The sequence below is a fragment of the Halichoerus grypus genome, chromosome 5 (assembly GCF_964656455.1).
Source record: "Halichoerus grypus chromosome 5, mHalGry1.hap1.1, whole genome shotgun sequence".
NCBI classification, from domain to species: Eukaryota; Metazoa; Chordata; class Mammalia; order Carnivora; family Phocidae; genus Halichoerus; species Halichoerus grypus.
In genome coordinates, this window is record NC_135716.1 from 168858976 (window position 1) to 168886732 (window position 27757).

The window sequence follows — 27757 nt, forward strand, 5'->3', positions numbered from 1 at the left end:
TAATCATCATCGAATGTCCTAACGCACTTCAGAGAACCAGACACCTGGGGGTTGGAAAGGACATTCCTTCACTGGTTGCCCAAACCATGTCTGACAGTTCTTGGGATGGGGCATTCACCACTCCCCAAAGGTACCCATGTCATCCTTGGGTGGTTCTATTACTAATTAATCATTCATTCACTAATTAATTCCATTTAATGTATTCCCTAATATATGACAGAACTCTTGTGTGAAGAGCTGGAGAGACAAATCTAAATGTAATGCAGCTCTCGATCTCAAGGAACTGCATCTTCTAATCCTCTGTCTTCCTATAGATTACAATGATCCTACCTCAGATACTGGTTTACAAAAATTCAGTTCCTGACACAATTTTTCATGAATTCCTTCCTTCAATTTTTTATTTCAATTTAATAACCCATGGATTTTATTTCATGCTTTCCAAAGCACAAGGACTCACTGACATCCACTTATTAAAACTAATTCCACAGTTAACCTTTCTGAAGAAAATAGCTTTTTTTGCGAGTCTATCGCAGACAAGGCCCTGTCCTGGGTACTGTGTGGGGGTTCAGAGAAACTAGGACTTTCACCATGTAGAAGGACCGGATCTTTCTATATGCACAGCTCTATCTGTTAAGCACTGAGTGAGTCATCCTGGCAGTAGCTGCTGGACAAATGAGAGAAGGTAGAGTTTGGGGAGGTCAGGAAACATGGAACTTGGAGCTGTGTTGGATTTGGTTAAGTGGCAGGAAGTGAAAGACATTCCAAGCAAGGGGAAGGTTGTGAGCAAGAACTGGAGAAGCAGGAGGCAACCTGGCTCAGATGGTTGGTGAAGGGAAGGATGAAAGGTAGGCGAGAGCCGCTTGACTCATCCTCCAGGCAATTGGAAGCTCCCAAAAGTTTAAGTGGGGAAATGATAGGATAGTTTTAGAGTTGAGTGGAGCAAGACTGAGCTCGTAGGATGGATTCTGAAATGAGTGCCATGTGCTGAAGATCATCCATTGGCTTCTGAACAAGTATTTGCAGTTTATTTTAAAAATGATTTTATTGCCAAGAAACATAAACACCACCGTTTTAGCATATAAATACCTCAGAATCTGTTGAGTCCCTCCTGCTGTGTTAGGCAAAATTCTCAAAACCTAGCCTCATCACACTGGTATTACCCCTGCTTCTGATTTAAGATACACATTGTAGACACACAGTAAGGATCCAACAAACGCTTGTTCAACAAAAATGAGGAGAGCGGGTTTCTAAAGCAAAGTAGGAAGACAGATTAGGAGCCTGCCAACGGACTCCTCCCCTCTTGGAGAGGCCCCTGAAAAGAGCCTTGTTCTGGAAGGCGGATCTGAATTCGAGTCCTAGTTCACCCACTGGCAGTCTAGTAGTGCCTTCAGGCACGTCTCTTTACTTCTCTGGAGCTCAGTTTCTTCATTTGTAAAATGAGACCAAATTCCACATTCCAGAGTCAGACGGATCTGGGTTCTACCACCCCTTGTTCTGTGATCTCTCAGAGCCTCACTGTTCCCATCTCTGTGGAGACAGGAATAGTAATAGCTCACCAGGTCGTTGTAAGGGTTTAAAGGACATAATGTGTGGGAAATGCTAGCACACTGATCCTCAAAAAACACCCCATAAATATTAGCCACTCTGATTCCCACTTCTACAATTCTGTGGTCCATGTTACCGGACACGCAGTGATTTAGGGCAGGGTATGACGTGGCACCACCCCAGGACTTAGGATATGCTCAGCTTGCAGAAGAGAAGACCCAAAGGAGACCTAAGAAAAATCTTCAAACACTTGAAAGATTGTCATGTAGAAAAGGACAAATATTTGTTCCTATGCTTCTCCAAAGAATTTACCTATATCCAGTGGGTGATGCTGTATAAACTGCTAACAACTTGAACTTGTCTGCAAAATTACTACGAAGTAATTCATAGTGCGGTGAATTCACCCATTGAATGAAGTGCGTCCTCTGTCACTGGGGGCAAACAAAAGCCAGATCACTATTTATCAATGATGCATGTAAGGAGCTGTAAGAAATGAGATCTAAGAGTTCTTCCAATTCAGATTTTGTGAAAGACCCTCTAAGACGTCTGTGATAAGACATTTTCGTCAACATGTCAGTTTCCAGAGTTCAAGCCAGAATCAGTATGTGTCCAAATTTTAAGACCATAAGGGTTCATCTGTAATAAAAGTATTTGTTTTGTTTTCAGTTTCCTCATTTGGCTATTGGATTTTAAGCAAAAGCATCCAAGAAAAACAAGGCCTGTCTGAAAATGAGACAACTTCCTTTCACTGTTGCCCCCCTTTTTTTGTGGATGACAGACACTCGTTACAGCAAAGTCTCCTTATATACAATGGAACAAGGTCAGAGATGAATTTGGTATTAAAAAATAAGATTAAAAATTTATTTGAATTGGTAATTTCATAATAGTTTAAAATAAATGTTTGGTTTCATTAAAAATGATGCTATCAGTATTTTTTTGAGTGTGTCTGGATGCCCAGGAGATATTCCATATGTACACAGTGAAGACCACATGGCTGGTGTGGACAAGAGCACCACAAATTTAAATCATCTAGGAGATATTCTGTGTTTGAGGAAGGGCTAACTGTAGCAAATTTTATGAAAGAAAACATTTCAAGCTGTATTTCTAAAGAACAGGTACCCCATAGTTAGCTAGTTCATTTAAAAAAAGATTCCCATTTTGCCAAGGTGGGGGGAAGGGGAGAGCCTGACAAAAGGAACAGACCATGAGAATTCTCAGTAGTTAATGTTTGTAATTTTAATTGACCTTGCTGGTCTATTTTGAGGTTAGTGGTTCAGTACAGAGATACGATGAAACTTGGAATCCAATTCACTGTCAAACCAACAACAAAAAATTTGTCACCTGAGTAAAGCCTAGTGTCAAGTCTCTATCCTTTTCCTCTTTCTTTCAATGGTGGATGTGGAGTGACTGTCAGCATCCCACCAGGACCATGTGTCATGGCTGAGTGATTGCCACTCCCCACCCCCCCCATTAGGGGCACCAACACGGTCACTCACCCCTTGGGAGACCCTCAATGGCTACTTACACTGAAATGTTTCCAGAATTTTTGGCAAAACTGTATAAACCAAACATAAAGTATAGTGAGAAAGAATTCTGACCACTGCATAGATTTAAAAACAAGAAATGTTTGTATTTCATTTAACATTCGACACAGAATAGGCCACATTTAAACAGACACAGTAAATCTTCAGAGCACTTTAATCTGTAGTTTTAGACCTTGGATATGACAAATGCTCATATAAGATGTATCCATAATTCCTTTTGTAATTTATTTTTACAAATTACACCATGATAAAACTTAATAAAAATTACTCATGTGGCATATTTTCAACATTTTATAAGTTAATCCAATGCACACCACAATAGATTTTTGTTGCTGTTTACATAGGAAGTTCTCATGATTTTAGTATTACACAAATTGAAGCTGAGACTACACTCAAAAATGAGTTTAGAAAATGACATTACAAAAAACTGGGGTGTGAGTAGTAAAAAACCCATGCAGGACTGCTGTGCGGAAGCAAACCGGATGTTTTCACTGCCATAAGTCTTCAGTGCGGCCAAACTTAAAAACCAGTCCTCTGCAAATAAAATAAGAAACATCACATCTAGTTGAGTTTGGGGGGAAAAAAAAGAGTATGTGAGACTGGGAGAATGGTGGGAAACTAGCAACAAAGGATTGATGAGTTGTATGAAAAAAACCATGGAATGTATCAGAACAAAAACTGATCATGTGCTTCCCACGTCCTTGACTTCCGGGTAGGTACTGGAGACCTATGCCACTCTTAAAAAGTTAACCGATGTTAAAAAAAAAAAAAAAAAAAGTTAACTGATGTTTAGTATTGTAACCATTATATGTCTAATTTTATCATATTCATTCAACAAACCTTTTTTGAATATAATGTGCTAGGTGCTCAGGCTATAAAAATACAAAAGATATGGTGTCCCTGCCCTCAAGCTGCTCACATTTCACATTCTTGGTGACACAATGTGGTAATGGCAGAGGGAGCGTGGGGGGGGGGCGGGGAAGAGGTGTATTTATCAAATGTTGAGAGAACATGGAAACATATAGAATTTATTCTGCCTGAATGTGTTAGGAAAGAAGTTACAGAGGTGGTAATATTTGGAATGGGCTTTGAAGGATAAGCAGCAGTTTCAATGGGAGACTGGTAGGAACAGGAGCTAGTGTGACGAAGGAAGATGTTTCAGGGAGAGGAAACAACATATCAAAAGGCAAAGAGGAAAAAAAGACCACAGGGCCTCAGGAGAAGCCCGAAAGACTGTTGTGTCAGGAATATACCCACACAGAACTTACCATCCAGGGTTTAGGTGGGCAACTGTCTACAGCTGTCCTCAAGGTTTCAACTTAAAGAGGGGCAAGACGGCAATTATATGCATAAGGAGATTACGGGTCTATGTCGAGATCTAGATCTCTGGATAGACGTAAAGATACCTGAAGTGTAGTAGAGAAGGGAGGAGTGCAATATGGCTGGATTATAGCTTAAGAGATAAGAAAGATAGGGAATGGAGGTGGCCAGGATTTGGTAAACCAACTGACCGTGGTGGCTAATTGCCCACAGGGGCCGCACATGCCTTAAATGAGTCAAGAGGGCAGGTGCCAGCCTGTATGTTCTACTATAGAGGGCGACTGATACTCACTCCCAGGCAATTGATGAAATGGGGTTTTGCAGAGATGCACCCTCTATTTAAAAGGAACAACTATCCACCTCCACCTGATTGTTGCTGTGCAAGGCTCAGGATTGTCAGATCTTCCAGTTTTTGAGAAAAAGCCAAAAATTCGGATTTTAACGTAAAAGTCTCTTGAGTTTTAAATGTTGGCTCAATAAAACAGAAAATACTATATAGGATAAATAAAACAGAACTATGGACAGAATTTGGCTGGATGGCCACTAGTGTTGAGTTCCTCTGTAGACAGCTCCAAGTTTTTAACAAATTTTAAGATGAGAAATGACAGGATTAGAGGCATGTTTTAGAAGAAAAAGTGACACAGGAAAACTGGATCCAAGGGAGGAACCATCAGGGATGTGAAGTGCTCAGGAAGGGATGATGGTGACCCAACAACAGAAACGGACAGGAAGAGAACAAGTCTGAGACCCTTCAGAGGCCGTTCAAGAGGCCTTGGATGTGGGGGGCAAGTGGGAGGAAGAAACTGAAGATGGTGATAGACAGTGGCAGGGCTGGTTTGCATTTGTTTTCTCATGTCTTCCAGGCCCCAGTGTCTACTCAAGGTTAAGCCTGCAATCGTAATGATCAATTTAAAAAGGCTTTCATAAGCCTTTCTAGAGGTAAACACTTGAGTGTTTTTTGAGGAAAATAAAAATGCAGCCAGGAAACTGTCTGTATCCTCTCTTGCAAGTATGTTAATTTCTCTTTATAAAGGATCTCATAAAGCTCCAAAAGGGGATTTGATCTCTGATCTTCTGGTTAATAGCAGGCCTCCACCCTCCAGATAGCTTGGATGAGACATACTTCAGAACACTAGTCAACAGATGTAAACTGTAATCTGAAGAGTTTCTTGGGCAAAACCCAGTCCCGCCTACACTGTCAGATGGTCACCTTTGGTACCGACATCTGTGTCTGATTTCTGGAACAGTAATTTCTCAGCTGCTGCTCAGTATTATTGTTCTGTTACAAATCAGAATGGTAGGCAATCTGCTACAACTATTCTAGTAACAGTGTTTATTAGTTGAATTTAATTTCAATTTGCTTATTTTAAAAAAACACGGTTTTTAGTCTTTATAATAGGGACAATAGTACCAAATAAGAAACTAACCAAACTTGTTTCATATAAAAGGAATTTATCATAATTTGAGACAAGTCAATGATCGGTTTCCAGGGTTTTGTGACATGAAAACTGCTTCGTGAACTCATGTGTTTCTTCCCTCACTGGAAGAGACAACACATTTCCCACAAATCTTCCCCCTCAATCCGCTGTCCCTCCCTCCTGTGACAGTGACTTCTCTGCTACGGCAGCATCTCAAGATGGACCTTGCTTTACCCCTTCTCTCTGCCACAGTAAAGAATGATAAAGAAGGCTGCTGTTTGCCCCTCCCTGGCTGGTTCTCAGTAAATCCCCTCCCCCCAACTCCATCCTGAAGCTTTTCTTCCACACCCTCACACTACCTCCCTTGGCTGAAGTTGTGGGGCCCTGAGTTCCCAAGGGCCTCCCACCCTGTGGAGACATTGGGGTAGTGAGCTCAGGATGCTTGGGGTCCCTCTATACAGATGCCCAAGCCTCAGCCCTGCAGCTTGAAAGGAAAAGAAATCCTACCTACCCACACCGTCCTGCTCATAAACATGCTACACTATCCTACAAAATAACAAACGTACCCGAATTTTATTTCATAAAGCTGAGGAATGAGGTTTACTCGTGCTATATTTTTGAAGTACAGTGTTATACTGCCAAAAAAGGAGGGGAGAGGAGGGAAAGAGAACTCATACTAAACAACTGGCTGAGGACAGCAAAAGGAGAAAACATCAACTGAATTCACCCCCAAATCTGGAACGTCATCCTCCTAGTAGCTAGAGCCTGAACTCTGGAGTCAGACAGCCTCAGTTTTAGCCACATGAGCTCAAACAAGGAGCCTATTTTTTCTGTGCTTCCTTTCTCACATATAATATGGGGATAATAATGGGGCCACCTTCAGAGTTGTTACAGGAATTAACGAGAGCATACAGGTAAAATACTAAGAATGGTGCCTCGCACATAGTAATTGCTCAATAAACTCTGGTCATTATTATGTTCTGCATAAAATCAGTGGCTTAACTTTTTGTTGTTGTTGTTTAAACCCTTTGGGTTTTCTCCACTAGTTTGAGGATCCAAGGAAAGACCCAAAGATGTGCATCTTGCCTATCTAAGTTCATATCTGCATATCTAAGTTCACTTTTTTCTTATTTCCAAACTGATATTATAAAACTGCAAGAATTCCTGGTGGAAAAAAAGTTTGGATACCACTGCTGAACGTTACTGAAGGGCAACTATCAGCATTTCATGAGTGGCTGAAGTAGATATGGGGCTTCAATTTCGTTTTGGGGGGTCAGTAGGAAGGGATAGAAAAGAAGTCCTACAATAGACTGTCCTAGAATACAGATCAGTTTTTTAACCTTTTTTTGGATTAGGGACTTCTTTGAAAATCATGAAAGCCATAGACTCTCTTCCTTTTCTAGGAAGACACCAGTGTCTTGCATACAGAAATGTCTGGCGCTTCCCCCTCTTCAGAACCCTACCCACAGGGTGATGGTTAAGAACCCCGGATGCAGGGGCACCTGGGTGACGCAGTCGGTTACGAGTCCGACTCTTGGTTTCAGCTCAGGTCATGATCTCAGGATCCTGGGCTCGAGCTCCAGGCTCAGGGTGGAGTCTGCTTGAGATTCTCTCTCCCTCTGCCCACCACCCCCCACTTTCTCTCTTTAAATAAATAAATAAATAAAATCTTAAAAAAAAAAAAGAATCCCTGATGCAGAGGATAAAGAGAAGATTTTGGGTGTGGGGTTGGTGGGGGTGGTGGTGGCAAGGGTGGAAGGCTAAAGGTAGGGAAAAGGGCAGGCCCTTAGTATCCAGGAAAGAATGAACATTAGAGAAGATTATTGATAAAAGTATTAAGGTTTTTAGGGGTTTTAGTAATCTTTTAATTTGTCATTGCATCAGAAGGATAAAAAATGTTAAGGCTTCTCCTCCACACCTCAATTCTCATGCATAAGTTCTAATAACACCAAGGATAGAACTAACTATAAAATGCATTCAGAAACAAAATTTTAAGGAGAAAAGGTTTTAAGCAGGCTTTCACTGAAAGCAACTGTTAGAAATACAGATTTAAAATAAACATGGTTACTCTCTCAAATAAATAAAATCTTTAAAAAATAAAATAAAAATAAAATAATATAAACACGGTTAGTATTTTGTAACGAAATCTACACGAATCACAGTTCTTCGTTAAAGGGGAGGTGGTGACACTTTAATAAAGTCAGTGTGTGTTCCTGAGGTTGGTAACAACCAGCCCCTATATTAAAGTATCTTTCTTAGTCTCATTCTTCATACTTTATGACATAACATGGGGGAGGGACACTGGCCAGGGTAAATTAATCAGCTAAATATAGTAACATAAAAGAAACAATTATAAAAAAAGAATTCAGGGGTGCCTGGATGGCTCAGTCGGTTAAGCATCTGCCTTCAGCTCAGGTCATGATCCCAGGGTCCTGGAATCGAGCCCCGCACTGGGTTCCCTGCTCAGTGGGGAGCCTGCTTTTCCCTCTCCATCTGCCCCTCCCCTTATCTGCCCCTCTCCTCCACTCATGTTCTCTCTCTCACTCTCTAATAAATAAAATCTTAAAAAAAAAAAAAAAGAATTACAAAAATAGGATAAAGAATGCAAAAGAAACTTACCCAAAAAAGATGAAGGCATTTTGGAAAAATACAGCAATTCCAGGGTATACGATCGCTTTTTCTGTAAAAATAGTTGTAATATTTAAAGGTTTATGGTCTTAAAACATTTAGTTTCTGATATACTGGTGAACAGCAGGTTTCCTGCCTTACATAATTGAATTTTCTGGTAACCATGGTTGGTTTGAGTATTAAATGACATAATACATGTGACAGAGTCTAGCACTGGTATAGTTAAGTGATAGCTCCCTTCCTTCATTTAACATATATTTAGCGAGTGCATACCATGTTCAGCATTGTAATGTGGAAAGTAAATAAAACAGGCAAAATTTTTTTCATCTTCATGAAGCTAAACAACGTAGAGAATAAGTAAATGAGGAGAAAAAATAAAGTGAGAAAAGGTAAGAGAAGTGCAGTGAATGATGACATTTTATCCAAGTGGCCAGGAAGACCTCATGAGAAGGTGACAGTGGCAAAAGGACAGGAAGTACATGAGGGCAGGACCATGGAGAAGCAGCAGAACAGCAAGCACAGTAAGCCTGGAGGTAGGGGCGGGCTGGCACATGAGAGGAATGGCCGTGTGGGCAAAAGAGAGAAAAGCAGGACACAGATCAGAGAAGAATGAGGGGCGGGTGGGGGGGTGGTGAAGATCATATGGAGCCTTGCAGTCACAGTGAGGGCTTTGATTTTCACTCTGAGGAAGATGAGAAGCCACTGGAGGGTTCTGAGCAGAAAAGTAATGACATATTTTAATAGGATTCCCGTGGCTGCCGAGCTGAGTAGACAAAAGGGGGTAAGAGGAGAAACAGAAACCAGTGAGGAAGCGGTTTCAGGAAATCAGACAGGAGACTAACAGACTGAACCAGGGTGGTAGCAACGGAGATGGTAAAAAGTGGTGGGACTCAGGGGGTGCCTGGCTGGCTCAGTTGGTAGAGCATGTGACCCTTGATCTAGGGGTTTTAAGTTCAAGCCCCACACTGGGTATAGAGATTACTTAAAAAAAAAAAAAAAAATCTATATTAAAAAAAATGGTGGAGGGGCACCTGGGTGGCTCAGTCGGTTAAGCGTCCAACTCTTGATTTCTGCTCAGGTCATGACCTCAGGGTAGTGAGCCAGAACCCCACACTGGAATCTGCACTGAGTGTAGAGCCTGCTTAAGATTCTCTCTGTCCCTCTGCTCCTCCTCCCTGCCCCCTCCCCCGCTCACGCATGCTTGTGCACTCTCTCTCTCTCCCCCTCTCTCTCTCTAAAAGAAAAAAGTGGTAGGATTCAGGATATATTTTAGCAGCAGAATCAGCAGGATTTGCTGATGGACTGGGCTATGAGAGAAAGAGAAGTATCATCTTTGACAGGCCTTCACCACCCAGTTTTTACCTGAACGTTTGGAGGGACAGAGAAGCCATTAGCTAGGATGGGCAAGACTGCCAGAGGAACGTTTTGTTCCAATTTATCCCAGATTGAAGCTGAAATCCTCATAAATTTCTACTATTGGAGCTGTCAATGATTACTCATTAATTGACAAACCAAGCATGGTAAGTAGATGAATTATCAACTTTTTCTCAGAAGAGTTTTAAATTAATCTGATTACCGTGACAGCTGGTTTGCATAGGCTTCACTACTGTAAGGCCAGATCAAATATTCCATAGTAGTTGGAACTACTACCACTAGAATGGCTAGAATGGCTCCTAAGGACCCTACAGAAAGGCAACTTATAAAATTACAGATCTCCTGCTAATAATTCTCAAAGCATAACCTGGCTCCAGAAGTCTTTAGGAAAATGACTAAAAATTCTGTGAGATTGGGGCGCCTGGGTGGCTCAGTCAGTTAAGTGTCTGCCTTCAGCTCAGGTCATGATCCCAGGGTCCTGGGATCGAGCCCCACGTCGGGCTCTCTGCTCAGAAGGGAGTCTGCCTCTCCCTCTGCCCCTCACCCTACTTGTGCTCTCTCTCACTTTATCTCTCAAATAAATAAGTAAAATGTTTAAAAAAAAAATTCTGTGAGATAAACACATTTCTACAAAAAGGGGCTCTGTATTAATAGTTGCATCCGGGAGAGGAAAATTATCAATAATTTTATTTTCTTCTTTGAGCTCTTTTATATTATCAGTATTTTTTTTTTTTAAAGATTTTATTTATTTATTTGACAGAGAGAGACACAGCAAGAGAGGGAACACAAGCAGGGGAACTGGGAGAGGGAGAGGCAGGCTCCCCACAGAGCAGGGAGCCCGATGCGGGGCTCAATCCCAGCACCCTGGGATCATGACCTGAGCCGAAGGCAGACGCTTAACAATTGAGCCACCCAGGCGCCCCTCTTATCAGTATTCTATAATGAACAAGTACTATGGAATTCACATGATAAAAAAGTAACATTTTTGTTTTTTAAAATATGATGGTGATAAAGATTTTGTAGCAGCAAGAGAACTACTGAGGATATCATGTAAAATGCAAAAACCTAGGTTCAAAATTATATTTACACTATGATTATAACTACACAAAAACATAAGAGAAGAGACCAGAGGAAATATACCAAAACATTTAAAAACAGTACATTATTATAGTTTCTTTCTTCTCTACATTTTTGGGAATATGGCTTTAGTAATAAGTTATATAAACAACAACAAAAATACATATTTAAAATGCCTATCATTCCTGTCTATAAGACTTAAATGATGTTAATAAAAAAGTCAGGAAACCCATGATTTTAATCCAAGAATTACATTTTGTTTAAAGAAATAAAGGGTTAAAATATGGGCTAGATTAGATCTCTGCTGGTCCAGTGTTTGCAAATCATTAATATCATATTTTTACTGTGAGAAGCATAGTCAATTTTACCTGGAACAATAAGGGGTGTTCATATTTTTCTGAGGTCCCTCAAGGTAGAATTTCACACAGGGATCTAAGAGCAGGCCTTGTCCTGCGGGCCTTGCTTTCCACTGGCTTTATACAGCAGATGCCCGTGAAGTGTGAGTTTACTTTCTGTCTAAAAGGAGATGATGTCATAGTACCAGGGAGGCTTAGCTCAATAAATTTTAATTCTAGGATGTTAGAGCTTTGCGTGGATATCATTCACCAAGACAAAACTTGCCAAATAGCTACAGAACATATGTATCCCGGTTTTGAGGTTTTTGGAAGCCAAAGAGAAGCAAGGTTTGGAGCTGTGTACCGTTACTTCCAGACACTAGATTAGAAGAAAAAATACAGAAAAGGGAATAGTAAAAACATACCAAATTAACCAAATGCGGATAGGGTGAAGGGAGGTCCCAGGCATAAATGCTAGTAGCTAGGAGCTGAGCCACCTGTATGAAAAATACCTTTACTCTAAAATAACCAGCTCTAATGCACAACTTCAGTATTTCATTGAAGAAAAATGTGAACTGTTTTCTCTTACCTTTAGCAACATAACCTCCAAAGAGAATCCACATAGATGCAATCAGAGATCCAAAGGCCAGCATGAAACCAATGAACAGCCAAATGCGAGCACCTTAAAAGAAATAACATTTTACCAGAATTGCTTCTCCTATGGCAGCAGTCAGTTCAATTAACTTCTCAAAAGGAAAGCAAAAACCAGAACAGAAAAAATGTGTAGTTGCCATTTAAAGTCTAAAATAAGAATGGAAGATGTGTTGAGTATCTTTCATCAGTGCAGACGTTGGCCTTTTTCTTGTTGGCTGGTCTGTATATTCTAAGTGCCTATAATTAATCTCCTTAAATATGTATACTGAGAAAAATTCCTCAACCATCTTATAAAAATCTCACAAAATATGTTTCAACATATTTACAGGCTCATTCTCCATATATTTTTAGAAACTGTATTCCAAAACTTAAACTCCTCCAAGAGAACTTCCAAGCAATAACATAGGTATGCTTAAGAAAAAATCATATTCAGTGATATGTGAATCTAAACACACTACCATACTTCACTTTCAGGTAAGTCAGGCAGCGAAATAAATTCAAACTTACTGTGACTGGCACTTAGGAAAGCTACATTAAAATTATGTTAACAGAGGAGGACAAATTTTAAATCCCATTTATAAAATATTTATGAAGATTTGCTATAAAATACAATCCTTAGACTGTCTAAAATGAATTGAGAGGAGTTTCTTTAATTAGCACAAATACATTTTAATAAAAACACTGCCTTGTTCAATAAAGCAAAGCAAATAGAAGGCTACATTTAATTTCTGATTTCATTTCCAAAACATAAAACCAAATAATAGTTTTGAAATAATAAGCTGACAGTCATAGATGTAGTATTAAATACAACTGGCTCTGGATCCCCAAAGCTGTACTAGCTAACAAATTTTAGTTAGAGATGTGATGGCCATATTCTAGTCCTAGCCCTCGCTATTACTGGCTTATCATTATCAACACCAACTGCTAACATTCATATATTTGTTTATAGTTTATGATTATGGCAGATCAGTGTTTCTGTATCTCTTCTACTTCAGTTCATCTATAAAGAGAGTGAACCAAAGAGTCTGAAAGTGTAGATCAGGGCTGACTCCTGTTTCATTAAAAAAAAAAAAAAAAAAAGGAAGAAAAAGGAAAAAAAGTCACTTGAATTCTGCCTATTTATTTTTTTATGGATATAATGTAAATTTACCATTTAGATTGTTTAATCAGTGTCCCCTCAAGTCTTTGTGTAAGCTGGACTCTCGAGGAAGCTGTGCCACACGCATCCTGTACTCAGCCTGCCTCACTCAGGTGCATGGCAATGGAGGCCAGGGTACGGGAGTTGCTCAGTTGAGGAGGAAGGGACTTGGTGAACCTAAGCACCAAAATTCTATTAATTCTATTCAACTTTGCAAGATGAAAAGAATTCTGGAGGTTGGTCACACAGTAATGTGAATGTATTTAACGCTACTGAACTGTACACTTAAAAATGGTTAAGATGGTAAATTTTATGTTGTATATTTCAAAACACACCCAAATCACTATGATTCTATTTCAAAATGCCAATCCAATCAAATAAAGTTGGCAAAAAAGAGAAGAAAATAATTTATATGGTAAAGCTTAAAGTGCTATAAAGTCTATTTTGCACATGGATTCTTTATTACATACTGTCCTTTATACTGTGTACACTTGTATCTACGTATTACTGCACGGGGCTAGAAATTCAAGACTGCGTACTTGGGCTCTACAGCCAGGCTAGACTAAATGTGACTTGTACCTTATGCTTTGAAATCTATAACCTCTGCTCTAGATACACTTCCATCCTATCTCTGATCTGAAGGACTTAGACACGTGGCCCTTCCATGTATAATTCTATCAAGGGTGTATAGTAAGATGTTGTTTACACCTGTTTACCTGTTTGACCCAGGCAACCTTCACTGTAACTATCACCTCGGACTTGTCCATTTGATACTGCATTAATCCTGTATGAATAAAATAAAGCCAAGATATCACGGTCTTTGACTCCAAGAGAAAATACCCATGACATCAAATTACCAGATACAATAAACTAGAATGCCTCAAATTTAAGATTAGGCCTCATGAGTCTTGAGTAATGGGTTCATGTAAACTTAAGCAAGTCCCTTCAACCAGATACCCTCTAAGCAGTGGTGACAGTCCCCAGACCAGCAGAATCATCACCTGGGAACTGATTAAGAAAGAAAATTCCCTGGCCCCACCCTAGACTTACTAAGGCAGAAACTCTGGGTATGGGGTCCAGCAATCTGACTTTTAACAAGTCCTTCAGGTGATTCTGATGCTTGGTAACATTTGAGAGGTAATTTTTCAAAATGATGTCTCACTTGTTAAAATTTGAGAGTGAAATTCTCAAAATTACGTCTTGCTGAGATGGAACAATCTTTAGCTTGGTGCTACCTAGCTTTCCATTTGTACACATGGGACATACTCAACATGTAATATGCATGCATGACAAAACACAGAGAGAAAAAGGTCCCTAGAATATCCAAAAACTACTTAAAATTGGCTTAGGAATGAATTTTTTGTGATAATTCTGTACTAATGTCCAATATTTGGAGAAATGATTATATATTAAGCAAAACAATAACTTTTTGCTCTGAAGACATTATCAAAGTGATTCAAGTGGTAAAGTCTTGTTTTTCAATCCCCGATACAGGTTCCAAACATAGCAAGTCTTTTGCTGACTCTCACAGAGTACCATTCTAAATTGAGATAGCCTTGCTTTCTTTAGAGGTATCCTTTCAAAAATTTAAATATCATGGGAAAATGTTCACAATATATTAAGTTAAAAAGTTACAGAACTTTATACATACTATGTACATATATGTACACATACATATATGTATATAGTATATATATATTGTGTATGTATGTGTGTGTGTCTACCACTACAATGGAAGCTTCATGAGGGCAAGGGTTGTGTCTATCTTGTTTCCCATTTTTATTTTCGGCGCCTAGCACATAGTAGGTGCCCAATAAACATGTTGACTATATGCACCCTGACTTTTTAAATAATAATATGAAGTCTTACTTTATTCATTCAAATCTAAGTTTTAGAACGATCAAAACACTCTTAATTATGTTCAGTGATCTCTGTACCAACCACATTATTTGGTACACAAAATAAATACATTTTAAAACAAGCTTTGTTTTCAAAAAAAAAAGAAATGCAGATGTTCTTAGGTTAGTGATTCTTTGCTCCTATTTTTTCCTTGCTGAGCCATCTGAATAGACTTTTTAGCCCTCTGTCAAACAGCCATGATCTGCCCTGTCAGTCTCCACTACCAGGCACATTCTAAAATGAACAATCTCTATTTGTTCTCTGGCATTACTAGTTTCGTATATAATCTCAAACTTACAGAAAAGTTATCTAGTTCAAATAATTTTTTTTTCTGAAACATTTGAAAGTTGCCAAACTGATGCCCTGTAACCCTAGAAATGTGTATTTCCTACAAACAAGACAGTTCCACAGAACTCCAATACAACCATTAAAATTGGGAAGTTAACAATGATCCATTACCACCATCTACTCTTCAGACCTCATTCAAGTTCCTCAGTTGGCCCAATACTGCTCTTAACAAAAGCATCTGCTCATGCAAAAAAGCAGAATCATGAGGTACATTTTGTTCTCATGTCTCTTTAGTCTCAGTCTTCTCTGGCTTTTATGACCTTAACCCTTTACTCCAGCCATCCTGGTCTCCTTGTCATGGAGCCTCTGTCCTTGCTGTTCCATAGGTCTGGAATGATCCTCTCTTATATATGCCCATGGTCAGCTCCTTCATTTCTCCAAGTCTTTACTACAACAGCGCCTTCTTCATGAGGCCTTCCTTGACTCTATTTAAAATTTCTGTACCTCCTCCTGACATCAACTTTCTCCCTTCTCTGTAATGCTAGCATTCTATATACATAATTTATTTCTCCTTGCTTACTATCTGTCTCACTCATTTAAGTATAAATTCTGTAAGTGCATGGATGTTTCTCTGTTTTATTCACTACTATATTTCCTATACCTAGAGCAGAGCCTGAGAAGAGAAAAGCGTAATGAATATTTGTTGGATAAATGAATAAACAAACACTTAGACAAAGTACATGGTTTCTGACCTAAAAGTAAAGTTGCAACATGAGCAGTGTAGCAACAAAAGGAGAGCTGAGAGGAGCTGGGGGATGGAAGTGGGAGAGGAGAGCTGGAAGGGAGACTAGAAAAGAGAACTGTTGCTTTTCTTTGTAAGTCCTCTGCAAGCTGACTTTTAAACCATTCCAGTACATTGATGACATTGAAAAATATGAACTCTACTAAACTATATGGAAGACATTTTTATTTTGTGATAATCTATGTTAAGTAGTGTCATGAACAACGATGCTTACATCAGGAAGGCTATGGTTGCTATAACACCACAGGCATGGTATGAGTGGTTGAAGTCTTCCATAGTGGGATAAATGACAGCTGCATCTATGATAATCCACCAGCCTGTAAAAAACTAAAACAGACATTAAAAAGTGATGCTAATGAGAAATTACCGTAATTTCATATCTTACTAGCTAAAAAGAAAGCAACATTTCTAAATGAAAATATCCCTTCTAATGAATTTCAAAAATTTTTAAATATTCTAGCAGTTTCTTGTATATAATTTGAACATGGCTTAATATGTGAATAAATATTAGATACCCTTAAGTCTGCCAGTAATCACTACGTAATACGAATTTCTTTTCTAAGCCTACTTCAATCATTATTTTATATTGTTGTAATAAAGTCTGTCAACTTATTTTGTGAACTAGAAATAAGTTCTATTTTCCCACGGCAGGAGAAAGGAAAAAAGCGATTCAGATTCTGACTGACAGGAGTGGCTTGTTGCTGACATAACCTCCAGAAAGAGGTTATCATTGAAAATGAAAAAAAAAAAAAAGTATTCAAAATAATAGTGGGAATAGTTATTGTTGACAGAATTTTAGCTATTCTCTTGGTGTTGTGAAATAAGTAATGGTTCTGCAGTTCTGCTTTTCCTTTTGATGTATACAGTGCAGTCTACAGATGGTTTTAGGTGTGATGCTAAATTCAATTTAAACACCAAATATAATTTATCTTAATTGAGTTTGGTTTTGGATGTTATCAAGGGTAAATACATAATGAAAAAACATTAAAACTGCACAAATATCAGCTGACCACAAGCTTAGAGTAAGATATTAGCCAAATTCTGGTAAGTAGCTTAGAAAGTTTTAAAAAGTAACCCCCTGGGGATGCCTGGGTGGCTCTTTGGGTTAAGAGTCTGCCTTCGGCTCAGGTCATGATCCCAGGGTCCTGGGATTGAGTCGCTCATCAGGCTCCCTGCTCAGGGGGTAGTCTGCTTCTCCCTCTGCCTGCCACTCCCCCTGCTTGTGCGCGTGCGCGCTCTCTCTCTCTGACAAATAAATAAAATAAAACCTTTAAAAATAAATAAAAGTAACCTCCTGCCCTACCCCCACTCCCAACCATGACCCAGTTAGCTCTGGGAACTGCCATCTTCTGGCAATTCTTTTTTTTTTTTTTTTTAAAGATTTTTATTTATTTATTTGAGAGAGAATGAGAGAGAGAACACGAGATGGGGGAGGATCAGAGGGAGAAGCAGACTCCCCGCTGAGCAGGGAGCCCTATGAGACTCGATCCCAGGACTCCAGGATCATGACCAGAGCCAAAGGCAGTCGCTTAACCAACTGAGCAGCCCAGGCATCCCCTGGCAATTCTTTAAAAATAACTACTGGGGCACCTGGGTGGCTCAAGCCTTAGGCGTCTGCCTTCAGCTCAGGTCATGACCTCAGGGTCCTGGGATTGAGCCCCAGTCGGGCTCCTGGCTCAGCGGGGAGCCTGATTCTCCCTCTCCCTCTCCCCCTGCTCATGCACTCTCTATCTCTGTGTCTCAAATGAATAAAAAAATCTTAAAAAAAAAATAACTACTTTAGGCTAATCAAATTACTTTTATCAGGTTATAGACAGTTCCATACTCTATTAATGACATTTTTTCTGGCTAGCACAAGTACTCTTCCTTTTCTTTCTTTCTTTTTTTTTTTTTAAAAACTCTCACCTCAGTGTATTCAAGATATTTTCTTCATAGACTAAAATTTAAAGCTTTTTTTTTGGGGGGGGGGAGGTTTGTAAGAGCAGAATTTCTATAGCAGTTTTGTTTTTTATTTTTAAGATTTTATTTTTAAGTAATCTCTATGCCCAATGTGGAGCTTGAACTCACAATGCCAAGATCAAGAGTCCCACGCTCTACAGGCAGCCAGCCAAACGCCCCTCTATGGTAGTTTTATATTTTGCCATTACTTTAGGATAATTATTTTTCATAGATTATAAATGTCAGAGAATAAGCAAAAGGAGCAAAAATAAGCAAAGAGGAGATACTTAAACTTAGATTTTTTTTTTAAGATTTTATTTTTAAGTAACCTCTACACCCATCATGGGGCTTGAACTGACAACACAGAGATCAAGAGTCACATGGTCCACTGACTGAGCCAGCCAGGCGCCCCTAAACTTAGATTTTTGTTTATTTAAAATCCACTATTTAGAGCATATGACAACATAAGAGCATAAAACACAAGTATCAGATGCCTTGAGGGATTTGCAATGTAAATAAAAATTTTATACTATAAATTACTTCTAGGCAATATGCTTTAATGAGCTTCCTGTGTGGTTTTTTCTTTTGTTTTGCTTTTTAATGAGATTGAGAAGAAAGCTAACTCTGGATTATGAAAAAATACAATCATATCTCTCCACTGGTTTTGACCTGTTTCTTAAACACTTCCTGGTATCTCAATGTACTCACAAAAAGGAGGCACTATCCATATAATGAATAAATATACAAAGCATACTATCTTATATATCATTTTTAACATGCATTTAAAGAAAACCAATCACTCTACTAATCATTTTTCAAACCATAATTCCAACTCTTAAAATGGAGTAACTCAACTCCCTCGTAAACAAAACATCAACGTTTATTAAAATAAATTCAGTGGTCAAAGATAAATAGTACATATTTAAAAACATCATACAGAATTCAAAACACATAAAAACAAACACAACAAAATAATGAAGGCCCAAATTATCAATGACACTTACTAGAACACCAGCAGCAATGGAAGCAATAGTATTGCGCTTTTCCCCCCAGTCAATGCATTCTGAGCATCTCAAGCCTTCTAGAAATCCAGACATTTTTTTCCCAGGTCACTTAAAAAACAAAAAACAAAAAAATCAACTCCATTAAAGTACTCCTATTTACTTGCTTCAAACATGAGTTATGTTCCTAGAAAATAATTAACAGTTCAGGAATAATTTAATAAAAGTGAAATACTTTATCTTGGCTACATATACTTTTTCAGAATATTTGATTTAATTTTTGATCAATCTCCACATTAAAACCTTGGTAAACAAAATCTGGATTCATTTAGTTTTTTTTTTTTTAATTTAAAAGATAGTTTTGGTATATTTAAGAAATATGAACAAAGGTGGGTATCCAAATATGGAAAAATATTTGTCTTGGGAATTTACACATTTTATCATAGAACATGTGTTTCTTCACACTCAGATTAAGAAATTAAACAATGCACTGCAGGTCTTCTACTCACATCACTTTCACTTCATTATTTTTTCCAGAACCAATCCTGATTTTTGGTGTTATTTCTATGTAAAGAACACCCATTTCATTTTAACATCTGTCTCTGATTCTAAGAGATGCCTTTCCAGCCAAAAGAAAGCATAAAATTGAAGCTAATATTAATTCAGACCCCCCCAAAAAATGCACTGCTGAATTACTATAGATGAATTACCACAGCCGACCTAACAAATTACATAAAACACTCCTCGGAGCCCAGCTATGCAGACCTGGCCTAAGACACATCCGGACTACCGCTATTTCAGAGTACTGAAAAAGCCTGAATTGGGTATAACTTGCTAATTATCAAGACACACCCAAACTCCTACAGAGACTCTGAATCCGTCTGTTTAGCTACTCTGTACAGAGCAATTCTGATTGCCCAAAACCATGATATTCTAAAGAAGAGCAAGGAGTCCAAGCGTAACATCCCTTTTAAGCATTAAATATTAACACCTGTGATTATAACCAGTGCTAATATGCTTTGGAGACAAGCCCAGTTTTGAAAATTCACCTTTCATTTTCCCTGGAAGGAAGTGCAATCCAGGGCGTGTTACTTTCGGTTCATCTCTATGCCCCCGCCCCAACCCATCCGAGCCCATTCTTCTTGGGTTTATTACCCGCACCCTGCTGCGCGTAGCCCGCCCCCAGACCCGGGATTCCAGGTCTGGAGTGGACGCGAGCTGAGAGGATGTGTGAACTCGTTCTAGCTCGGCCACCCCACCCCCACCCCCCCACCCCCCGCCGCGTGAACCCGCGGGTGACACTCGCTCTCGGGGGCTGTTTCTCCAACCCTCAAGGAGGAGACCACGATGATTTCCACGGATCCCGGGACGTCCCGGGGAGGGGCGCTGTCCGGCAGTCCGGCGCGGTCCGCACGCAGCCGTCCGGGAGGAAGCGGCCGGGAAGGGTCCAGGGAGACACAGCCCGAGCCTGCAGCCTTCCAGAAGGTGGAGATAACGACCCCGTCAGCCCCGGCCCGGCAGACAGCCCCGGGCCCGAGTCCTCTCGGCCTGTGGCGGCGACCCCCTCTCTCACTCCTGCCCGGCACTTACGTCCAGCCCCGCCCGTGCAGTCGGTCCCGAGCCCGGTGTCGCGCAGCGCGGGGCCGCCTCACTTTCTCCTAGTTTCCAGCCAAGAAAACAAAACAGCCACCGGCCACCGGGTACCCGGATGAAACAGCACCGCCCCCGGAGCTCGGTCGCGCATGCGGGGAGCGGGGCTGAGGGAGCAGCACGGTGGGGGGGAGGAGGCGGGAGGAGAAGAGCGGAGGGAGGGCCAGAGGGAGCCACGCCCACCGCGCCAAAGTCTGCGGGTGCTCCAGGTGCCGGGGGCTGGGGATTTCCACGGCGCTCAGTTCGCGTCTGCACCTCAGGAGTGGTAGTCTGAGTGCACCTTCCAAAGGAAGGCGTCTGTTGGGCCTTTGTATTCGTCCAGTATGAGGTGGTAAGTTTTCTAGTGCTGCGGTCGGCTCCTCAGTTATCTCAGGGTGACAGGAAAAGTGTCGGGTCCCGCGTGGTGCAAAAATTGGTTCTGGGGGGACGTCTGGGTGGCTCAGTCGTTAAGCGTTTGCCTTCGGCTCAGGTCATGATCCCAGGGTCCTGGGATCCAGTCCCACATCGGGCTCCTTGCTCAGTGAGGAGCCTGCTTCTCCCTCTCCCTCTGCTGCTCCCCCTGCTTGTGCCCTCTCTCTCTCTCTGACAAATAAATAAATAAAAATCTTAAAAAAAAAAAAAAGCGGTTCTGGGTTCGCGGCCCCCCGCTCTAAGTTTTTAAGTCTTGTTTATTTTCTCAGCGCCTGGCCCCGCCCTCACTGTAGCTCCGCCTCCATAAGGGGTGGAGTCACTCCCAGGAGGCGGGGAGGTCCCGGGTGAGCGACCGGGTGCTGTGCCCTCCTAGTCCCCGGCGGGCTGACACTCTTCTGGGACTTGACGTTTTATTCCCGTTGGGGAAAAAGGCACTGCTGACATTTGGGGCCAGATAATTCTGTTTATGAGGGCTTGTCCTGTTGTGCACTGTAGGGTGTTTATCTGCATCCCCGGCCTCTGCCCACTGGATGCCAGGGTCATTCCGGCTGTTGTGACAGCCACATATGTCTCAAGAGGCTAACTATCCCGTTCGCGGGAAAGTCATCCAGGTTGGAGCCGCTGTTAAGGAGACAATGTGGGTTTTGGGGAGGTGACCCTTTTCAAAAGCCAGAAGCAGTGAAGTCTTGCCTACATGAACGACTTGTGGCGGCCGCTCAGAAGCTCTCGGTCCCGCTCCAGCGGCTCGAGTCGGGCGTCGTCCCGGAGTCGGAGCCGGCCCCGGAACCCGAAAGAAAGCGGCGGTTGGAGGAAGAGATCCAGGAAGAGGTCGCAGAGCAGAACCCGTTTTGCTCAAGGGGTTTTGCTAAGTTTGCGTGGGTCATTTGTAGTGAAGAGGGACGCAAGGTTCACCTCTTTTACATGTTGAGGCTACAGTATATGAGTAAGCTAGGAACCAAGGTTATGTCGTTTAATTTCTTTGATTTCCTTTGATGCATAACATCTGTAGCTTTGTGATTTGGGGGGGGCATTAGCTGATTAGTAGGCAAAACTGGACAATACAACCCATTTAGCCTATTTTTAAATGGACATCGTTCTTACCCCTCAGGATTAAAGATTAATTATGACTGTTAAATGGCTGGGGGTGGGTAATATACTGCAGGCAGTTCTTCGTAGAACCTTTTTAATGGTTATTAACGACTTAAGGTTAGTTTTGCAGCTCTGAGCAGCCTATAACAAATCTTGCCTTAAGCTTTTTTTTTTTTTTTTAAGGATTTTATTTATTTATTTGACAGAGAGAGAGAGGGAACACAAGCAGGGGGAGCTGGAGAGGGAGAATCAGGACCCTGGGAACATGACCTGAGCCAGAGGCAGGAGCTTAAGGACTGAGCCACCCAGGCGCCCCTCGACTTCAGCTTTTAGTAAGTTAACTAATAACTGGGGGGAGCGGTATTAACTTTTCCTTTTTCTTTTCTTTTTTTTTGTCTCTGCCCTTTTTTTACATTTACTGGAGTTAACAATAATTGTCAGGTATTTTATAAACATAAGTAAGCACCTTTATGTTGCTTTTATAATAAAGTACATGCTTAATTTGTCATTCTTAGCCTTTTTGGAATACGTTGTAGAATTAATGAGTGCTTGTTTTTGTCTCTTCTGCATATACAGTGGAGCTATTAGAAATAGCAAAAGCCAGCCCCGCTGTCTCTTTGGGAATAGCCAACCTTGACTTGACACCCGTCTCAATATTGTTCTTGCAGCTAAAGAATGGAATTTTGGAACAGCTATACCAAATAATGCAAAGTTCTAGATAAGCCAGATTTATCCAAACAGAACCTTCCAAAAAACAAAAAAAAACTGTTGCCAGAAAGATCTGGTTAACCGTTTTTATTTGATTTACCTTAGAATACACTTCTCAGAAAGTCTAGCTAAATATAATTTGTTAATGTCAAAATAGCAGATCTGAAAATACTAGACAAGCTCTCACTCATGGAAATGGGAGAGTAATCAACTCTATTTTTGGTGACCAACCACACCAGATTGGGACTAGCCCTGAAAGTCCTATGTTCCAAGAAACCCTTCCTGGATGTAAAAAGTCCTGGTTTTAACAATGAGTGCCGTAGATTGGAAGAGGGGAGGAGATACAAAACCCGTATTATGCCCCCCCACCACAAAAGGAAGACAACACCGTTTTTAGTGACACATGAATCGGGTGATTATCTGCCTTCTGTTGACCACTGACACTGGCAGCCATGATTTGTGGTTCACAATAATGTATCTATTGTAGCATTCTCTCAGAGCAACTTAAATTCTAATCATGAGTGTTAACAGTCTAATCATGAGTGTTAACTCTTGTGCTTTGGAGGGAGATAGCGCTAGTTTAATTTTTAATTTTGTGAATATTGTGACTGTGCTTTCTAAGAATTGAGATAATGAAAATGAGAGTGAGTACAATGTCAACGCCAGCATGACCCAGACAATACCAAAAAAAGAAGACTAAATGGCTGTGTTATTTTAATGACAGTTGGAAGGACACATACAACTGGATTAGGGAGGCAAATGATCCAAAGAGAGCATACTGCGCAATTTGTAGAAAAGAATTTGGGGTTGGGCATGGCAGAGAAGGGGATATGAAAACATGAAGAGACTGAGTACCACAAGTCTGGAATGAGACAAGCAAGTACTTTTGAATCAATGAAAAGTGTCTTCATCTCCCAAAAAGACACCAGTGTTCAATCAAAAAATAGCAGCCGCAGGGCACCTGGGTGGCTCAGTCGGTTAAGCATCTGACTCTTGATTTTGACTCAGGTCATGATCTCAGGACCAAGTCACGAGTTGGGTTCTGCGCTGGATGTGGAGCCTGCTTAAGATGATCTCTTTGCCCATCACACCTCCCCACAGGCGCGAGCGCTCTCTCTTAAAAAAAAAAAAAAAGAACAGCTGCTGAATTAGTGTGGGCATACCACACGATTGAACCTACGTTATCTTTTCGCTCCCTTGATTGCTCTTTGAAACTGGGTAAAGTTACATTTCCTGATTCAGAGGTTGCAACTAAAATGTCCTGTGGGCGAACAAAAGGGGAAATTTTGATCACAGTTGTATTGGCCTCTTACAGTGTAGAGCTGATTCTGTCAGATCTTACCAATAATCGTGCTTTCTGCAGTATATCAAGTGATGTGTTGTATTATGGCAATAAAAAATGTTCGCCCTAGCTCTTAAGTACTTTGATCTGAAAAATGAAGTTTCAAATCGTCTTCTTGATGGCTATGAAGATTTTTTTTTTTTAAAGATTTTATTTATTTATTTGACAGAGACAGCGAGAGCAGGAACACAAGCAGGGGGAGTGGGAGAGGGAGAAGCAGGCTTCCCGCTGAGCAGGGAGCCCGATGTGGGGCTCGATCCCAGGACTCTGGGATCATGACCTGAGCTGAAGGCAGCCGCTTAACGACTGAGCCACCCAGGCGTCCCGATGGCTATGAAGATTTTAATGAAACCTTAGAACACATTAAACAAAAGATCAAGCAGACGATGCAATAGCAATACAAACTAGATCTGGCTCACCTATCTGTATATTTGGTGGGTAGTACAGATGTAAATTTCAGCAAATTCCATTCAGTCTATAAACTTCTTACCAAAGAAAATGAAAGCTGCTAAATGTCCAGCACACCTTGCACACCACAGACTGCTAAAAAGGGATGTGATTTGCTTTCTTGGACATTGAGGCTTTCATAATGAAAGTTTTGGTGACTTCAGTTTCCTCAAAACACACAGAAACACTTAATGAGACTTTTGACTTTTAGAAATGGAAGGAGATAGACACCTCAGACATATGCCTACAAGATGGTTGTCACTTGCCAGCCATAGAAAAGATGTTAAAATGTTGGCCAACCATAAAATCCTATTTTCAAAGTGTGGGAAAAGACGAATGTCCTTCTCTAATTTGGAAATACACTGAAGATGAGAATGAAGAAAAGGATTAGACTGCAACAGAAATTTATCTGCTGTTTCTCCAGACCTGCTTGCTGATCTTTGAAGAAACTCTCAGGAGCCTAGAAAAAGATAAACTGCCTGCACCTGAGTTATTTGATGTTATGTATAAGTTGCAACAAAAACTCATACAGTGAAGAAATGACTCTTTTGGAAAGAAGACTGCTTCAGAACGGAATAAAATGTCACCAGAAAAGGGCAACCAAATTAAATTAAACAAGACTTTCTCCATTTCTTTCCTAGAATGATAACTTACTTGGAATCCAGTTTCAATTTCACAATCAAATTATGTCTGTGTTTGAAAACCATTTTCCCTGAGAAAGAGAGGTTTAACTTACAGTGACATCCAGTGTGCTTCAGAATGTTTAAAAATGATGGGCATTTGAGACATGGACAACCTCTCCAATGAATTTATAGATGCAGAGGACCTGATTGACAAACAGCTGGTCTACCAAAAAAAGCCTATAGATAAAGAATGGATGGGCATTTTTGGACAGCTGGAAACAAATTCCTACAAGTCTAAAAACCTGTTGTTGCTCATAAGTAAAATCCAAAGTATTCCATGCTCAAATGTTTGTGTTGAGAGGCTGTTTCAGTTGATGTTATTGCATTGGACTGACACCAGCAATCGATGTAATGCGGGCTTGGTAAGAGCACAGTTTCAAGTCAAAGAGAAATTTATATTTGACTATATTCAGTTTTACTGCTACATAAAAGAAAAGAAGGATGTCCTAAAGGCTGCAGGCAGTTCACAGAAGTATTATTGGAAAAGGAAACAGAAAGAGTAAAAATATCCTGTATTATGAGACAGAAAGAAACATGCCATTGTCATTTTTAATAAATATAGCAACATCTGTTTAGTTCACCTTATTGAATTTATGTTCTTTTAAAAAGTCACATATTTTGTGGGTACCTGGGTGATTCAGTTGGTTAACTGTCCAACTCTTGGTTTCGGCTCTAGTCATGATCTCATGGGTTTTGGGATCAAGTCCAGAGTCGGGCTCCGTGCTCAGTGCGGAGTCTGCTTGGGATTCCCTTTCTCTCTCTTCTCCCTCTACCCCTTCCCCCACTCATACTCTCTCTCTTTCTCTCTAGGATAAATAAATAAATCTTTTTTAAAAGAAAAAAGCCACGTATTTTACATCTTAAGACTAAAGACTAATATAGCCTTTAAAATTTAAATAATTGTTTAAAAAAAGTTAATTATTGTATCAGAGGAGACAAAGGCATAAAAATATTGTTATTTTTCATACATATTTCATACAAAATATGTTTTTCATACATTATTTAATCAGTCCTATTATTACTAACTGTTAATGTTAACTAGTCCTATTTAAATAATGGCATATAGGTAACCTAAAGATAAATAATGGAATATATATTTTCAAGCAGACACCTGTCTTTCATATTTTTATGTTAAATAATACTACTTATGTATAATTATTTTCTATTATATTATGGTCTGTGTGTATGTTTTTTAGTTTGTTTTAGCTTTGTCCTGAATTGGCTGTCCCTACAGTCAGTTCTTTTATCCTTCTTAACTACGGAATTTTGGTTCCTGTTTTAAGTAGATTCTCTTTGAGATTTTCCCCTACTGTGGTACCAGTTATCTTTTGCTAAAGAGAACCACCAAATAATTACTTTTGGCTGAGGGGATAAGGAAGGGCTTTGTAGGTCGAATTGGGTCTGTTAAAATAAAATGGAGACGAGGCTTAAAAATCCCCCAGGCAGATAAAACCAGGTAAGCCATGTAAGCAAAACTTAACCTAGCTTATTTCATGAATGTGAGCAAAATTTAGTTTAGGCTCTGTCTTGTGAATGCCTCTGATAATCATAAACAAAACTTAAATTGTTTTACGAAAATGGTGTAAGATAATCACTTTTTTTTTATTTTAGAGAGAGGGAGTGCACACGTGCAAGCTGGGGGAGGGGGAGAGAGAGAATCCTTTTTTTTTTTTTTAAGATTTTATTTATTTATTCAACAGAGACAGACACAGTGAGAGAGGGAACACAAGCAGAGGGAGTGGGAGAGGGAGAAGCAGGCTGCCCGTTAGGGAGCCTGACACGGGGCTCGATCCCAGGACCCTGGATCATGACGTGAGCCGAAGGCAGACACTTAATGACTGAGCCACCCAGGCACCCCGAGAGAATCCTAAGCAGCCTACAAGCTGAGCACAGAGCCAGATGCAGGGCTCCATCACACAACACTGAGATCATGACCTAAGCCAATATCAAGAGTCAGACATTTAACCAACTGAGCCACCCAGGTGCCCCTAAGATAAACACTTTTAACCAATTCCTGTGAAACACCCATTGTAATAATGCATCATTGCAAAGTTATCAGTCTCATGTTATAAGCCATCTTGTAATGATACGCCTTTGATCTTCTTGCCATTTTTTGTTTGAACTTCTTGCTAGTTTTGGTTTGAAGTCTCCCAGCTTGTGAACTGTTCTTTTGTATGCACAATAAACTCAACATTTTAATTTGATCTGATTTTAGTTTTGACAATTTCTGGTGTCAGAAATGGGATCTGAAGAAGAGCCCTAAAGAGCCCCCAGCTGGGTGAGGAACCAGGTGCAGTACCTAATGAGCCCATTGTGCTCACTGCTTTCTCACTGACTATGGAGTTCCAGGTTAAGTCTCTCCTAAATCAGAGCTCCATTTTCTTTATGTTTTGAGCTCTCTGACTTTATTGTGTATATCTGTGTTTTGTTCAACCTTCTTGGTTACCTTTCTGTTTGTAAGAGGAG

The 27757-nt window shown here is 40.3% G+C and overlaps 2 protein-coding genes and 1 long non-coding RNA gene across 6 annotated transcripts in view; 2 read left to right on the forward strand and 1 right to left on the reverse strand.

The window, feature by feature from the left end:
* RHCE (Rh blood group CcEe antigens) overlaps positions 1-2462 on the forward strand; it is a 43078-nt gene extending 40616 nt beyond the window's left edge. For all 3 annotated transcript variants that reach the window (XM_036115006.2, XM_036115017.2, XM_036114998.2), the window contains one exon: positions 2212-2462. In XM_036115006.2, coding sequence (XP_035970899.1) covers positions 2212-2238 — 27 coding nt within the window. In that variant the 3' untranslated portion in view covers positions 2239-2462. The remainder of the gene's footprint in view (positions 1-2211) is intronic.
* Positions 2463-3150: 688 nt separating this feature from the next.
* Positions 3151-20705, reverse strand: TMEM50A (transmembrane protein 50A). Its single transcript, XM_036115062.2, has 7 exons — positions 20552-20705; positions 18965-19072; positions 16237-16349; positions 13750-13817; positions 11831-11923; positions 8447-8507; positions 3151-3623 (listed from the first exon to the last, which is right to left on the reverse strand). The coding sequence occupies exons 2-7, from the start codon at positions 19055-19057 to the stop codon at positions 3578-3580; spliced, it is 474 nt and encodes a 157-aa protein (XP_035970955.1). The 5' UTR covers positions 19058-19072; positions 20552-20705; the 3' UTR covers positions 3151-3577.
* A 74-nt stretch (positions 20706-20779) lies between these two features.
* On the forward strand, positions 20780-27495 carry LOC144381968 (uncharacterized). Of its 2 annotated transcripts, none has more exons than XR_013448335.1 (3): positions 20780-20942; positions 22318-22443; positions 24331-27495. It is a non-coding gene; the product is annotated as an uncharacterized LOC144381968 (long non-coding RNA). The 2 variants fall into 2 exon arrangements; XR_013448336.1 differs by lacking the exon at positions 24331-27495 and adding an exon at positions 23828-24296.
* Positions 27496-27757: the final 262 nt, after the last annotated feature.